Here is a 16,847-nt window from a genome sequence, read left to right as displayed (position 1 = left end):
CACTATCATCAAACATAGTTAAATCAATCATCACCACTTCTTCTTTCTTCTTAATCGGTTTTTCATTTGAATTTGAATGAGTGACTTGATTAGCTAATCCTTCAGTTTTAATTCGTTTTGAAGATGAATTTCGATTGGTTTCTAAGCTTGGTTTCTTAGATTCTACATCATCATCTAGATCAATTGAAATATATTCAATTGGTTTTTTAGGTTTCTAAGTAACAAAATACACAAATTGAAAACATAAGTCATCTTTGGTATAGGTATTTTTTTTGGTTTAGGTTTTCAAGGAAATTAAAAAAAGATCCTCAACTTGTTCATCAACTACATCTGATCTAGTAGAAGGACCACCAAGATCAATCCGATCTAAATAAGAACCATGTCCGTGTCCAACTGTTGAAACGTCTTCTTTGAGCTTTGAGGATCCACTTATGACGCGTTTCTTTGAATCTCCATTCGAAGGGTTCACACCAGGAGAAAGAGGACGTGGTGGAGGTGGAGGTGGAGGTGGTCCAGCTTGTTTGACAATGATACCTTTGGCTTCGAGTACTGCTTTACTACTATATTCAAAGATGAACTACGATTAGAAACAAAACAATTCAAGTCAGTGATCTACAAAGATATCTTGATATGTAAATGACCGGTGCAGAGAAGATCGTCTCGGATGAAACAAGTCAGAAGATGTAGGAAGAAGGTAAATCTGTTGAACAAGTAAACACAAAGGTTTGAAGTGAAAAAAATGAATGAAACTTAAATTGGTATGAAAAAGTGAAATCAAAAACTAAACTTGTAAGAATGGATTTTTATCTTTCCATTCAACTGATCTCACCGAACGTTTAGTTCCATTAAAAGCTGAAGCTCGATTCCCATTAGCCACCACACTAGCTTCACTTAATCCAGCGGTATCACTTAACAAAACTTTTTTAGTTCTTTCTGAAAAGGTCATTTGATTAGTAGTTTTTAAATCTTTACCAGGTCTACGATTATTATGATGATTATTGTTATTGGAATTCGAATGACGAGGATTGATAGGTTTCTTTTCACTTAAACGACATCTAACGATATCCACTTTAATCGTACCTAAAGCTTGACAAATCTTTTCATCCATACAAATCTTAGATTCGATTTTTTCATTTTGATTTCCTTCAATCGGATCATCCGGATCAACTAAAGTAAGTTTAGCAAACTGAAACTTTCGACTTCTACCATCATCTGTAAAACATCCAGAGATTCGAGTCGGACCACGTTGAGATCGATGACGTTTTGATCTTTGAACTTCAACTCCATCTAGTGTTATAAAAATTAAAAAATCATCCATCTCTTCTGGTGATTCAGGTCGATGAGCCAATGAATATGAAGTAGGTTCTAATTCTACATTGATTTCAAATGTCGTATCTGGTGTGGATTCAATTGTGGCGATTTGTTGAATAGCACCTGTGATGGAAGATGAAGCTAAATGAACATGATGTTCTTGAGCTGGTAAACCGACTGGATGAGTTGGATGATCGAGTGGATAGATTGAACAAGAGATATTGGTGGGTCGATGATAAGGCATGATAGATTGATTGATTTGGTAAAGTGGATGGATATTTGAAAGTTGAAGTTGTAAAAATCGAATGGTCTGAGACTGGAATTTAGTAAAAAATCAAAAATCCGTTAACCGGATTCAAGCATTGCTATTTCTCAAATCAGAAACAAAAGACAAGAATCAACGACTTACCCAAAAAAAGTATGAGTACAAAGACAATAAACCAATTGGCCAATACAAATTACGTTGATGAAAAGAAAAAAAAAGCAAACTAGTCTAAATTGACAGTGACTGATTGAAAAACAAAGATCTTATTGCTAGCTGGCACCTACAGGCTACCAAATTAAAATCAGATTAAGTCTTGAAGTCTTGAAAAAAATGACCAATTTCAGATTCAATTGAATTTTGAACACTTCTATTCAAAAACAAACAAAAGTGCAAAGTGAATTCATCATAAGATATTAAGCTAACAAGATATCAAGGAGGATTCATACCCAATCACATCCCAGAGCTACCTTGCGCCTTGTACTCCAGCACTGATTCATAATCAATCTCATCCTATAAATCTAGTCACTCTCCTCTCTGTACATAGATCATTCTGAGAATTTCTTTGAGACTCCAAGTAAGGGTCATTAGAACATTATCCATCTTACCCGGACTCCTGGAGAGATCAATCAAGGGATACCTCCCACCACCACGAAGTATATGTTGACAATATGCCCCTTCATCGACCTTAAAGGAACTCGAGATGTTGGAAAAGCAATCCTCAAGGAGACCAAGTCTCAAGTAAAGATAGATTGCTTCAGGTTGGACGGTCTCTCATCAACTTATCATAGTTGTCAGTCAGACACATCAGCTGGCTTGATAATCACCAAACACACTTAGGAAAACAAACAAAAACATAATTGAGATACTGATTCACAACACCAGCCTACAAGGTATACAAAATCATATCATGTATGGTATTATTTTCAACAAATTGACAAACAAAAATTGAGTGGGGAGTTTTTTTTTCGTCCTTCCGTTTTGGGTGTATAGTTCATAGTAGAGGTCTAAGGTATTCGTGATTTCAATCAACAAAGTCGATATATCGATATATATCTCAACCTCAAATTTCCCCTCAAATTTCTTTTTCATCTTCCAGAAAGAAATTGAAGAAAATAGTAAAATCGAAACAATCGAAAATCAAACAGTAATAAAACACCATCAAGGCTATAACAAAGGAAACATCAACAAACTGTACCAAGAGAATGGTCAATTGAAGACAGAGGAAACATACTTTTAAGCAGTTTGAGGAAGTTTAGAACCTATCCAAGCCATCATATCTTCAATCTCCTTTGGTGAGGCACTGTGGGTAAGACCTAGATGGTCGAAAACAAAGAGAATTGATAAGCACCAAGATGATAATAAAGTCAAGTATGATGAGGTAATTCACCTTGATAAGTTTTGAAGTCAACACGTTTCATCCCCAAGGTTTTAACCAAGAAGTCAACCGATTCTTGTCCCCAATCATACCTATACACAAGAAACCAATCAAAAGTTAGATAGAGATGAAGCTTGAGCAGAAAGAGTAGAACGAACCTAACTAATGGATCATCTGTTCCATGACCCCAAAAGACTGGTAAACTGACCGAATGAGGTTTACGAAGCTATTTCAGTCAATTGTCAGAGATGAACTCTTGGCACGTTGATTGAACGGTTTGTATGCTTGAACTAACCTGTTTAAGTTGATCTGCTAGCTGTAGGAAGCCTGATAACGAGACCGCTCCTGCTAGCTTGTGTGGACTGGTAAGACCGGTCAAGATTCCGATAGTCGCACCTGGGTATCCAAAGAGAATGAAGGTCAGACAATGCAAGATGTAGGTTGAAATGACAGGACTTACCTTGTGAGAAACCACCGACGATAATTCTTTCAGGTGGAATACCATTATCGATCTCACGTTGAACGTATTGGTTGATAAGCTATTTCAGATGATCAAATCAGCCTTATGAAGTCAAGATGATAGGAATAGTATGGCTGATTCAACTGACTGCAACACTTTCTAATAGACCTTTTTGATCCTCTGGAGCTGCTGGATCAAGTGCGACGATATCAAACCTATGAATCGAATCGAATTGGGTGGGATTGCATCGGATTAATTGGAGTTGGATTGATCTTCCCGGTACGACTAGAACAAGCTCACCATGATGGCATTTGAAGACCCCCGTTGAGTGTGACTGGTTGAACGGGTGCATCAGGAAGTCTGAACAGACGAACGAACAGAACATTAAATGGTGAATTGAAATGATATGTATTGCGAATAATCTCAATTCAACTTACACCCTATGTAATATGGTAAACAGATCGACTACAATCAGTTGGATGTGTTGAATGCTCTATAAATCAAAATGAATAGGAACAGACCATTTGATCCAAGGCATACGAGAATGAAATTGTTCGACTAAGAAAGTCCAACCTCTTGAAGTATCACCTAAACCATGACTGAAGATCACAACAGCAGTTTTCTTTGTAGTGTTAGAGCTCATCTTATGGTTAGTTTTTTGATGATGATGATGATGAAGTGAAAATGAAGAAGATGGTAAATTGGATGGTAAACTAGAAGAAGGTGATCTGGGTTCGACTTCTAAAACTGATAAGTATGGCTTATAAAAGATTAAGACTAAAGTAAAGAGTAAGATGAGGATAATAAAAGTTAAAGAACGATGGATCATCGGATTTAAAAGGTTTCTATGTAAATAAAACTTTAAAATCAAATCTCAGTTTGGATCGCTGGCTTGCTTTGATTGTATGTAAACAAAAATCTTCAAGATTTCCTTCTGCTTCTTCTTAAACCGATCCTCATTTAAATTCAATTCACAAGCTTCATTGTCATATCCAACTTCGTCTTTATCAATTTGAAACGTGTTCAGTCGATAATTTATCCTATTAGACTTCACTCTATGCAATTCCCTTGATTGATCTTACATGTTGGCTTGAACTTCTTTTGGTTTTTGGTGGAACCCAAGAGGATTTAGAATATATCACTCGCTCAAATTTCCTCGTATCAAATATCCTCCTCAAGATTCCAGGGTGCCCTTATCTCGCTCTCTTATCAGCAAATAGCCGACAAACATGGGGTACTCACTTTATTTTAAGTGAGATTTATGTACCAGACAGGTGACGGAATGCAAAGTTAGAAACCAGTTTGTACAACGTGTTCAACCAAGGAATCTGACCATACAAACTTTTTGATATCATTATCAAACTACAATCAATTTTAAAATATTGCAACTCTCAATGGATCAAAAATGCACCACGATAGTCTGAGGGCCTTGAAGCCAAACAAACCGACGAGGTCATGTTCACAACCGAGAATACCCATCAATAGATATTATGTAAAAACAAAGTAGGGTTAGAAAAGCCCAACGAGCTAGAAGTTCCCTTCTTTGGGAGCATGAACCAAGTCGTTTAGAAATCAACCACAGAGCAATTCATAAACCAAATGGTTCAAATTAGGGGGTGTTCAATTTGTTGAAAAAAAAACAGGGATGGACCAGGTCTTTGACTCAGTCTCCAAGTTTATAACCAACAGTTATCTTCTTCTCAAATCAAGTATGTAACATTTTCACCAAAAAGAGCTCCGAAGAAACCAAAGGGTTGTGCTCCTATTTGCACCATCTTCTACCGTCTCTTGCATATAGCTTCTTGCAAAACTCGAAGGATTCACGAACTCTGGTCGTGTTGCCCCTGAAGATATAGACATTAAAGTTGCCAAGTGCTTGAGTGAGCCAGCATACTGAAGCCAGGACGACTTGCAACGCAAGATATCAAAAGTCGATCCGACGATGCATTGTTGTATTCTACTCTTATGGGAATGCGTGACGTGAACTGCCGAGATGAGGTCTCCATAGGATAGCTGCCGTATTCGAAAGTGAACACCCTTACGCAATCACATTCTGTGCCGATATCTAACGCAATATGTTGCTCTAACAATCTTTTGAATATTGTCCTTGTGACATTGCACGGTGATGAAAGAAGTACACGTGCTGCTGCCATAGATTGTGAACGTAACGCCTGGAAGTTGAACGTGACTTTACCTACGTACGGCACTCCTCCTGACTAGTCACCCGCAAGAGCTAGCCCTCAGAGCTTGATGACAATAGACAGAGCTCTACGTGGCGTCGCGATCAAAGCTGCGCTCCAAATCTGTGCTCAAAGACTTTGCAATTCTGACACCAGATTGTTGAAACTTCAAAAACAAAACTTGAGGTCGCTGCTTTGTCATGTCTTGCATTTGGTATACAAGAGTTTGAGGAAAGTTTCAAGATTGATACTTCAAATTCAAATAAAACCATTTTTGTGACAGAGGCAAAAATGATGCTCAAGCTTGATTGTTCTTGGAACAGAAATAATATTGAAACCAATCATAACAAGAATGCTTTGTACACCTCTCACACCTGCATTTCATCCATAATCAAGGCTGAAGAGATCAAAATGATCATAATCTCATTGCAACTACTTTCACTTCTGTTTCTTTTTTCTTTTATCAATTGCACAAGTATTTCCAAATGGGAACTAAGAAGTTTGTGTTCATTGACCATGCCAGAACCTCAGTTGATCTTTGACCTTGCTGACCTCCATTTAAATTCTCCTTTTGGTTTTGTCTCAGGTCCTGCCTCGGCTATGGGTTATGCCTATCATGCCAGGCCAAATCCCAATCATGATGGATATCATGGAACTGAATCCACTTGTCAACTCATCAGACTCCAAGACCTTCGTACTGCCGGACTCGAACCTACTTTAGATATTGAAGGATTTACTTATGTTTCTGGACGGCACATCCCTGAAAATTTGAGCAAGGATGGATACCAAGAATTAGTAGAAGCAGATTCAGTAGCCCTTGTAAAAAATCTGTAAGAGAACTTTTACTTGATTCTTCTCCAAGAAATCCAACAATGGTGAAAAGGAGACTTATGCATTTCAAAAAACTTAGGACTGGTGCAACATCAGCAATTGTCTTTGATACTACTTTTAGAGGGAATTTTGACAGTGAATCACGCAAAATAGTTCCAATCATTCACTCTGGTATGTCACCAGAAGGAGCTAAAATTCTCAAGGAACACTTCCAAGACCAATGGTTGAATTTGGGGGATACAGAGATGATTCAATTTGGAAAGTACTTAGAGAAGAATAAAGATTGTGCCATTGTGAATGTGTGGAGACCAATTCAAACTGTTGAAAACAATCCTCTAGGTTTGTGTAAATGGAATTCACTTGCAGAAGAAGATGTTTTGGATTTTGGAGTCAAACCACAAAGTGCCTCTACTACAGTTCAGCCATGGGAATATAAAGCACATCAAGAATGGTTTTACTTGAGTGAACAGAAACCTGATGAAGCTTATGTATTCATGCAACATGATAGTAGGGCAAAAGATGGGCATGGGATCAATGTTCCACATGCTTCCTTTAGAATGAAGGATGACAACCCTGAATCACATACAAGACAAAGTATAGAGTGTAGGGTAATGGGATTTTTTGAACCTCTGTCTGAATAGCCCATTGCTGCATCAATCTGATAGAAACACACAAGGGCAACAAGGATATTCAAAATATCTTGAACTCATCTAAACAAGCTGCCTGAAACATCCCATTGCTGTCATGTCACACATTACAATCAAGATTGTGGCAGGGGAGATACTCAATCACATCAAATTGTACATATGGGGTTGTTCTTGTTTCTTTCATTTCCTTGCCTACTATTATTGTTCTACTTGATATCTCTGTCTTGTGTCTATGTGGGGGCTTGTTCTGATATTTCTCTGGGCAAGGCATGAGGATCTATGCTTTTCTTTCCATTTTAATATCTTTGTTTCATTATCTCTTATATTTCTATTTTTTATCTCTGTTTATATATTTGAACCATGTATGTCTGAGGGTACCACCATGGCATAAACACACAAAACTTCTCATGACACACAAAAGGTCTTTCATTTTTGTCTTCAAACACTTGTGGAGTGAGTCCTTTTCTGCAAGAGGGGATTAACAAGACTAGAACACACCTTTTACACACCACTGACAGAATCTCATGTGTTCCTTCAACAGTTTTCAATTCAATTTCAAGGAAAAGGACAATGGAGAGGTTTTTGGGACCAAGTCCCACTTGATTTGGGTAGATACTCCTGAGCTTAGTGCAATTTTCTCACAACCAATAGATATGGCAGAGTGAATTACTCTGCTTTTACTGCAATTTGCCTGAAACTGTTTGACTTTTCTTATGAATCTTGCCTTGCGCTCACGCTACGGTGTTACCCTCATACATGCATGGTGTTTGGGTGCTTGTTCTGATGTTTATTTGAGCTTGGACTAATGCCAGCAACAATCACTGGTTGTCGAAAACTTTGAGGCTCTTAGCCACTTGCGTACCTTGCCTAGTGCTGTTCTTTTACAACTTCCACTTGCTGGATTTTGTGTCAACAAGAGCTGTAAGATTCTATGCTACATAGTCATCTGACAAAGTTAGCAAAGAATGCGTGGTTAATTGGGGTGCAATGAAAACTGGCCAATAGCATTTAGAACAAAATAAATTTTTGATGAGAAATCCAAATTAAAGTAATAAAGCACCAATTCCTTGATAAGCTCAAGACAACAACAAGGCTAAGCCTACAAATGTGATCAAGATCAATAGCAAAAAGACTAAAGATGTGCGTGTGTTGATGATCATGCTCTCAAGATGGTCAAATGTGTTAAGAGATATAAAGAGCGTGAGCAAGTTATCATTCTTCAACTTTTCCTTATATTCCCAAATGAGTTCAGTATAGCAACTCAATTATCACGAGACCAAAAAGAAAAATCTTTATCTGGACCAGATTCATAAGTTCTTGAAGCTTCCGCTGGTGAATTTTTTTGATTGATGACAAACTCGTCTTCGTAGGTTTCCAAGTCTATCACATGGTTTATTTTGATAGCGGTTTTATTTCATTTGCGGGATGGAAATAGGCATTCACATAAGATTTGGTTAGTTTTTTTTATTCAGAGGTGAAAACTACAAGCCTCTTTCACTGACTTTTGCTAGTAGTAGAACCTTCCTGGTCTGCAAACGTCACTCTTTTTTTGAGTTTTTTTGGAACTACTCTCGCTACTGAGCTGGTAGCGCCTTCTGCTGATTCAGTGCCGATGCCTGATATCGCCATTCCCCCCTTCGCCTGTTTTTCTAACTCATTGATTGAGCCTGGTGTTTTCTCAACGTCTGCCACTGAAGTTATCTCCATACTCCTCTTGACAAGTGAGCCCCGAAATGCCCAGAGGTTGGTGACTCCACTCCCACCTCCTTCTACCGCCTCTTGCATATAGTTTCTTGTAGGACTCGAAGCATCAAAGAATATATCTGATCGTGTTCTCTCTGAAGATAGACATTGAAGTTGCCAAGTGAGCCAGCATACTGAAGCCAGGATGACTAGCATAGCAAGATATTGAAAGTTTATTCGACGATGCATTGGATATTCTGCTCCTATGGGATTGCGTGACGTGAACTGACGAGTTGAGGTGGTTTTACTATGCGATAAGTGTCGTAGTTTCACCTGATACGTCTTTCTAGATTACGCTTTGTGGCGAATTCGAGAGGGCTTGTTGTTGTTGGAAATAGGGTGCTCTAACTATCCTTTGAATATCGTCTTTACGATATTGGCACTCTTGATGAAAGATGTACAGGTACTGCAACCATCAAAAGTGAACGTAAGGTCTGGCAATCAAATTGATATCGCCTACGTATTACACCCCTCCTGACTACGCTTGTCTGGCGATCGAGATATCATCGCCCCAGATAATATTATGCAAGGATGACATAATCGATACAATATTTCAGACGCCTCCACGGACTTGCCCTGATAACTTGATGACATTGAAACAGAGCTCTGCGTGGTAATCGAAGCTACGATTCGCATCTGCGCCCGCAGACTCGAATGTATCACCGGACATGTCCCCTGAATGTCCGGCTTGACCAACGCTGTGGTTGTATGAAAGCTATACCGCTGCTTTCTGAGTGGCTGGTCACAGCAAAAGAAGGGTGGCAGCAAATGCACTGGGCTCAAGGTTTACTGACCAATAAAAGTATGACAATCTTGCTCTGAGTTTGTTGGGATGTAGCACTGTTGTTGGGTTGAATTAGCAAACCTTGTTTCGAACCTCAGCTTAACCAAGCGCCTGTGTGTAAAGATAAAACTTGCTCATTCGGTTTTTTCATTGCATGGTAACACGACTTTATGTCTTCACCTGGCAGTTCCTGTTGTGATCACTCTCGAAATCGACCAAAGAACCTGTGATGAGAGAATTTCAAGCCAAAGACCTCCCGATTGCTGACGGCAGCTGATTCCGTCAGGGAGAATGTGTACGTATGACGCCTCCATTGGTACACCGCCAGTGATGTGGTATTTGGGTCGAATATAACCCTGAGGTGAGTTTGAGGACGATACTTGACGGACTCTCAAGCACAAGCCAATATTAGCTGATGATCAGACAAGTTCCAAGAAGCTTGCAAGTTGTGGTGAGTGTGCTAAGAGTCAAGGGCTCTTGTTAATGGATGTAAGCATCTCAGCACCCTTTCATGAGTGAGGAAGTCTATCATTTAGTTTAGAGCCGCCAACTAGGAAGAGGCACAGACAGAAGTGAGGAATGACATCACAAGGTCGCACATTTGGTTGATCTTCAACTGAGCTTTACCTTTGAATACGACATGTGCCAATTGTGAAAGGCACAACGCGAAAGTTGACCCCGACGCGTCGGGGCGGGACTGATGGCGCGCTCTGATTGGTCAGGAATTTGTTACATGTGCAGACTTTTTGTATGTAGCAAGATTGTTCTGTTTAGAACTGGAGTCCTCTGAGATCATGAAGACCACTAAAGAGTTTACCAAAGACTTGCCAAAGCCGGTGATGGGAGATGGTCTTTTGGTCTCAACCTCATAGGATAGAAGGCCTGAACGAGGAGTCAAGATATCAGCCATCAGTCTATGAGCTGAACAACAAACAAAGGGAAAATCAAAGGCTTGCCTGAGTTCTTTTGTGAAAGGGTGATTCAAAAAAATAATTAAAATGAAATTGAAATTGTAACTCAGTGATGAGTTACAAGACTGCTATCAGCAATTTTTCTAAGGCAAAACTCATCAGCTTTTCTGAGCTCAAAACACTTTGTACACTCCAACCAATCAGAGCGGCCCCAGGCGCTGAAGGATAACTTGCGCATTCAGAAGTTAACCCCCCCCAAAGCTGAACTTTTCGCTATAAAAACTGCTTGCTCTTCTTCCAACTCGCTTCTCCCGCTCTTCCCATCCTTCAAATCATTTTAAATTTTTCCACTCGTCCAACTTATCATCCTAAAATCCTAAAATCCAATCCTCTTTTTTAACATGGCCCGTACCAAAGTAAGATCCTTCGTCTTCCTTTTTCGTTTCCTTTCCCTCTTTTTTCTCCTATCGATTCGGTCTTTCTTGTCCTTTCCGATTACAACTGTCACTCTCTATCTCCTCGTTCTTCATTCTGCTACACTACATATCACCCTACTCTTTTTGTTTGTGTTTACTTTCGTATCTTACACTCCACACTCATGTAACCCATTACTCTACTTCGCCACCGCCTCATACTACACTTCGTCTATCATCTGTTCTCACCTACTCGTCTCCGTTTCTAACACTACCCCTCCTTATCTTCGCATTTCATCAACTCTGCCGTAACTCTACCGGCCCTACTGTACATGCACTACATAACGTTTTACTGCACCTCATCACCAGTACCCTTCGCTCGCTCATCGTTTCTCTGTCCTCACCTCATCTTACTCCACTACTCACACCCATTTTCATCCACTTACCTTCAACATTCATCTGACCATGTTCGTCTTCCTCTCCTTTAGCAAACCGCACGTAAATCCACCGGTGGTAAAGCACCCCGAAAGCAACTCGCTGCCAAGGCTGCCCGAAAGTCCGCTCCTACTGCGAGTGCCGGAGGCGTCAAGAAGCCTCACCGATACAAACCTGGTACCGTCGCTCTTCGAGAAATTCGAAGATACCAGAAGTCTACTGAGCTTTTGATCCGCAAACTCCCGTAAGCATCTCTTATCTATCGTTCTTTGTCGCTTAAGCTTATCATTATGATGTCCGATTAGATTTCAACGTCTTGTTCGTGAGATCGCTCAAGACTTTAAGACCGATCTTCGATTCCAATCTTCTGCTATCGGTGCTCTTCAAGAGTCGGCCGAAGCTTATCTTGTCTCGTTCGTTTGCTTTTCTCTATCATCCGTCTATTGTTTATGCTGATATGCTGATATCGTTACCATTTTCGAACTTCAGGCTTTTTGAGGACACCAACTTGGCGGCCATTCACGCCAAACGTGTAACCATTCAACCCAAAGACATTCAACTCGCTCGTCGCCTCCGAGGTGAGAGATCGTGAGGATGAAAATGTGACACCTGTTGCTTTCGTAAGTTACTCAACCTTTGATCAGTGTTTCATGACAGCTTCTAATCCATTCGATGATCCAACTATGTAGTGTCTTGTCACGCCTCATCTTGTCTTGGCTGAGACCAATGCGTCGCCTTCATGATATCATTGTCACTATTTTGTTTCTGCTCTTTTCCTTTTTAAGTTTTTTGTTTTAGTCTATGATGCCTGTTTTCCGCTATGACCAACGTTGTAATCAAGACGATCAAACGCGGAAGCATCAACATCTATGCTACTATCCCTTATTGTAGTCGTTGATGGCTGACTGCGTTTTGTAAAAGAAAAATGTCTGGAAGCTCGCAATTGTATACCACATGAATTGATCATTTGATGTTGTATGATGCTACGCACAATCGCACCCAAACATGCAAGTTACTCCTGACATCAGCCGATCAAACATGATCTTCCTTAACGTTCCCTCCCCCAGACTCGTGTTTGATTATTGTGTTGAGGTAGGCAGGTTCGCCTCTGAGAAGTGTTTTAGGACCGTGTTCCTGATATGTAGACTTTGCATGCCTTGACCCTCATGAGATGCGCTCAAATCGATGCGCTTACCTCTCTAGCCCTAGCTCAACACATGACCCAGCATCCGGCTTAAGTTGGCTTTCAGCCCTTTGATCAGACATTGATCGAAACTCGCATGTCCCCAATGGGTGCCACTGGGAATATACTGTGATACCAAGCTGATTTGATGACTGTTATCAAGCAAACGAATTTAAAAACTGGACATCAATGTAGAATCAGAATTACTTGAAGGTCTACATTAGATTGACATTGGATACAAATGAATCACATCATCTTCATCCAACTCAAGCAAAACCTTTGGTTACAGTTTTAAAAAGTTTTTTTTATTTGAGTTTTTTCTTCTTTATTGAGTTCTATCTATCGAGAGGCGAAGTAATCGTAGCAAAAAAAATAGAGAAGGTTTGAAGGAAACACGAGTCATCATTGAGAGATGAAAATAAAGAAAGAACTAGTAGTACTACTAAAAGAAAACCTAAAGTAGAGAATTCGAATTCCAGACAATTCAAAGAAAGAGAGAGAACACACAAAAAAAGGATGGGGTTGGGGTTTTCTTGAGTTAAAAGAGGGTGTACAAATGAGAACAACATGCGGAATTAGTGAGAAAGGAAGAAAAAAACACAACATCATCAGGATGAAATTTACAATTTATAAGAAAAAAGGAGAAGATCGATTTGGATTCAGTGGGTTTATTTGAGGTTCTCGATTTGAATGATTAAGAAACCTTTCTCGTCATTGAATTGTTCGTCTGTTTGAATGAAAAAAAGAAAAAGAAGAATAAGAAGCACAAACGATTAGAAGATGATAGATAGAGGTATGAAGGATTTTTATAGAAAAGAAAGAAAGTCTGGAAGGTAGTTTACCATCTTTGTCATTATGAAAACCTCGAAGGAATTCGATTAGTTTTTCTTTATTCCGTCGTAGGATAGCTTCAATCGGTAATGGTTTACGTGGATTAGCAACGAAGACCTAAAGAACATCAAAATTTAAAAAGGTTTGAGTATAGTGATATCTAATTGTGATGAAAGAAAGTGAAGGGGTTGAACCTTGAAGACATGAAAGGCTTCGAATTGAATGTTTTTCGATTTATCTTTCAAGAGATTCATCATGATTTTCAAATTATCTTCATTTGAGATATATTTATTCATGACATTATAATTAGATCTGTCTAATAAGATTTCGCCTAATAATTTAATCGATTGTCGTTTCGTAACGTAATTTGTTGATTGGATTAGAGAAGAATACATTCCAAAGAACTGGATCAAGAGAAGATCAAGTCAGATTGGTTCAGTAAGTTGAGACACAAAAGAAAAAGAGATAGATAGAAGACGAAACTTGATCATAGTTATCTTCCAGAAATGCCGAGACCATTGGTTTATGACGTGTTAAACATTCTTTGAAACTTGACATTGCATCACAAGCGATTCCAAAAGTGGTTTGTTCGATATATTGAGGAAAATCATATAATCTGTTCCAAAACCAAACTGATAAACTTCAAGCAGACTGATATAGAAAATAGTGATAGACCAACCGATCTGAATAGAGTAAATTTTTAGCCAAGACTTCATGTCTCAACATTTCTTTCAGAATCATTCCAGTATTCAAAGCTATCTCTGGGTTTTCATATCTGTCGAGAGCGCAAAGAAAAAAGATAAGAAATGATATCAATTGGTTGTCTGATCACAAGCTATTTTGAAAATCAAAATAACCTACCCTTTAAGAGCAATCCAAATGATTTGTTGATGATTAGCTAAATAATCAACAGTAGGCCAACGATTTCCAATTTGACGACGAAGGATTAAATTAAAAATATTGACTACATCTTTTCTTGATTCGAATTCGAATTTAGATAGATTTAATAAAAAGATTTTAAGTAAATCATTTGAATAAATATCTTGTGCTAATTGAGCTACAATCTCAGGTGAAGTGTTAGGTTGATTTGATGAAGATGAAGTTGGATCTTCACTTGAAGCATTCAAGTTTGATGAAGTGCTTGAACTTGTTAGACTACTTGGATCGATCATCGTAGGTAGATTTGAACCTGATAGGATTGATTTGATAAGTTGTAATGCCTTTGTGAGGTCTTCATGAATCTATGATGAAGTGAAGCCAGTGTTAGTATCAATGTGAGTGTGGTGATATAGGATATGATTGGTTGAATAGCTTACTAACTTTCTTATTGAGTTCAGGTTGATTTGATTGATCTAGTTTGACTAAATTATCTTTTATGATTTTAACTAATTCTTGTGGTGATTTAGTTTTTGATTTGAATAAGAATGCCATCTTGAGTTGGTGTTGATGATGATATTGAGGTTCAGCTTAGGGAAGTGGGATGAGAATCTAGCAAGAAAAGAACTGATCAGTTCAATTTCTTGGGATTAATGTCAAAAAGGCTGTTTCGCAAATTAAATGTTGTAAAACTACATTAATCTGGTTTTTAGACCCAATTTGTTTCCCTTTACGCTAAACCGATTAACATCAACTTGTGAATATCTCTCCAGAATGGGATATTCAATTAACAGGCACAATGGAAATCCGATAATCATCACACTGGAGATGGTGGATTTCTTTTGACTAAAACACTGCAGTTCAACTTCCGGATTGTGCTCCGGCAACACAGTTTCTTGACATCATTTCTGACTAGTTTGGACCCGGAGTTGCTGCTCAGCGGCCCAACCAATTTTGCTGCTGTGATCTAATTGGCTCTCCCTCTGGTCATCACCTCTTATCAAACTCAGTATGTAAAAACTTTCCGGCAGACGGAGACCTTGGTGTGACCACATTCTAGTCTACTTCAGGATATCATATCCAGTCCTTCAATGATCACTAGTACACTTGCCACAGTCAAATGTGTTGACACATATCAAGAGACAATCAAATGACACTCATTCATGGCATAATTGTAATGATCATTGGTCTTCTTTCTCTTTTGAATCACACAGTTCTTCAAATCTATTCAGTGTTTATTGAAACCTATCTGAGTTTGCTTGTCATTGATCAAATCAGACAACTATATGTCAGTCAGTTCATTCATGACCTTGAAAACCTTTCCCATATCACCAACAAGATGCCCAATTGGTGTAACATCAGTCACCCCAGCCTGTGGATTCCACTGCCCCTTTCTTACAAATGAAATATTGGCTACATTAATATCAGCCAAAGGTACTTAAGGATACATCCTCAAAAAAATTCTACCAGGGAGTCTCCAATGAGCCTCAGAGCGTGTTTACTTAGTGTGAGTTCCTAGAAATTGGGCTCTAGGGGACCCCTTTTGTACACGTACAAAAGTCTTTTTGTGATCAAATGTCTCATTTGTCTTGTGTTTTATTTGAGATTATCTTTGTGGTATTTTGTTACACATTTATTTAAACACTTCAAATATGCCCCAAGAGGCATTGTTTCATCATCATCATATAGACTACTCACCAACAATGTCAGAAAACACTGATTGTTTGTGACAAATCTTTAGACCAGTGAGTTGTACTTACTAGTCAAAGGTTTTCCATTGAGATGAAAAACTTCAAAACAAGGAGCAACACTCACTAACCTAAAGATGAGGTTAGAATATAAAGAAGACTTTCAATATTATGGGATCCTGATATCAGAGATGTGGAACTAGCAGAGAAGATGAGAAAAACAAAGTATACAAATCTTTAGCAAAACGTAATATAAAAGACACCAATGAGATGAAAAACTTCAACACAAGGATGCAATGCTCACTAAACTAAAGACATGGTTAGATTGAAAAGAAGACTGAGAAAAGCAGAAGGAGAATTGACACACACAGCTTGAGTTGAGTTTGAAATGAAAGGTATGAGAGAAAGAGAAACAAATGTGACTCTACATAGCTTTGAAAATCCTTGATTCCTAATATTAGATATTGATAAAATAAAGAACGGCAGGTGTCTGGTAAAGATTCACATACTAGTGATATGAAAGCACTATGGCTAGAGTTCACTAATAAGTGAGGGAAGAAAGAAGCACCTGGTAAAGAATCACGTATTAGTGATATGAAAGCGCTATGGCTAGATTTCACTAATAAGTGAGGGAAGAAAGAAGTACCTGTTGTAAGGTGGCACAAACAAAAAGAGAAAGATGTTTGAGTAATATTCCCATGAGCACGAAAACTACAATATGACAAAGAGCATAGAACACTGAGCAGACCTGGTAAAGAATCATGTATTAGTGATATGAAAGTGCTATGGCTAGAGTTCACTAATAAGTGAGGGAAGAAAGAAGCACCTGTTGTAAGGTGGCACAAACAAAAAGAGAAAGATGTTTGAGTGAAGAAAAACAATTGATGCACACAAAAATAAGCTCTTTATATAGT

The 16,847-nt window shown here is 38.6% G+C and overlaps 5 protein-coding genes across 5 annotated transcripts; 2 read left to right on the top strand and 3 right to left on the bottom strand.

The window, feature by feature from the left end:
* Positions 1–829: 829 nt before the first annotated feature.
* On the bottom strand, positions 830–1,811 carry MELLADRAFT_117461 (uncharacterized protein; the record flags this gene model as incomplete). Its single annotated transcript, XM_007413688.1, has 2 exons — positions 830–1,627; positions 1,721–1,811. A coding segment is annotated over one exon (726 nt), but the record flags the coding sequence as incomplete, so codon positions are not given.
* A 998-nt stretch (positions 1,812–2,809) lies between these two features.
* Positions 2,810–4,054, bottom strand: MELLADRAFT_65978 (lysophospholipase; the record flags this gene model as incomplete). The annotated part of the gene is made up of 9 exons (XM_007413687.1): positions 2,810–2,889; positions 2,964–3,043; positions 3,110–3,177; positions 3,247–3,347; positions 3,412–3,490; positions 3,560–3,626; positions 3,712–3,771; positions 3,849–3,851; positions 3,933–4,054. The coding sequence occupies 9 exons, from the start codon at positions 4,052–4,054 to the stop codon at positions 2,810–2,812; spliced, it is 660 nt and encodes a 219-aa protein (XP_007413749.1).
* Positions 4,055–6,107: 2,053 nt separating this feature from the next.
* MELLADRAFT_109728 (uncharacterized protein) lies at positions 6,108–7,149 on the top strand (the record flags this gene model as incomplete). The annotated part of the gene is made up of 3 exons (XM_007413728.1): positions 6,108–6,421; positions 6,502–7,016; positions 7,088–7,149. The coding sequence occupies 3 exons, from the start codon at positions 6,108–6,110 to the stop codon at positions 7,147–7,149; spliced, it is 891 nt and encodes a 296-aa protein (XP_007413790.1).
* A 3,680-nt stretch (positions 7,150–10,829) lies between these two features.
* Positions 10,830–12,404, top strand: MELLADRAFT_72672 (uncharacterized protein; the record flags this gene model as incomplete). Its single annotated transcript, XM_007413729.1, has 5 exons — positions 10,830–10,923; positions 11,409–11,599; positions 11,661–11,768; positions 11,845–11,975; positions 12,045–12,404. The coding sequence occupies 4 exons, from the start codon at positions 10,909–10,911 to the stop codon at positions 11,945–11,947; spliced, it is 417 nt and encodes a 138-aa protein (XP_007413791.1).
* A 306-nt stretch (positions 12,405–12,710) lies between these two features.
* Positions 12,711–14,851, bottom strand: MELLADRAFT_49693 (uncharacterized protein; the record flags this gene model as incomplete). The annotated part of the gene is made up of 7 exons (XM_007413686.1): positions 12,711–13,265; positions 13,381–13,486; positions 13,564–13,773; positions 13,853–13,985; positions 14,049–14,144; positions 14,231–14,610; positions 14,690–14,851. The coding sequence occupies 7 exons, from the start codon at positions 14,798–14,800 to the stop codon at positions 13,207–13,209; spliced, it is 1,095 nt and encodes a 364-aa protein (XP_007413748.1).
* Between the last annotated feature and the right edge of the window lie 1,996 nt (positions 14,852–16,847).

Source organism: Melampsora larici-populina (genome assembly GCF_000204055.1).
Source record: "Melampsora larici-populina 98AG31 unplaced genomic scaffold MELLAscaffold_38, whole genome shotgun sequence".
NCBI lineage: Eukaryota > Fungi > Basidiomycota > Pucciniomycetes > Pucciniales > Melampsoraceae > Melampsora > Melampsora laricis-populina.
Note: the sequence above shows the minus strand (reverse complement) of the source record. Positions and strands in the feature narration are given on the sequence as shown.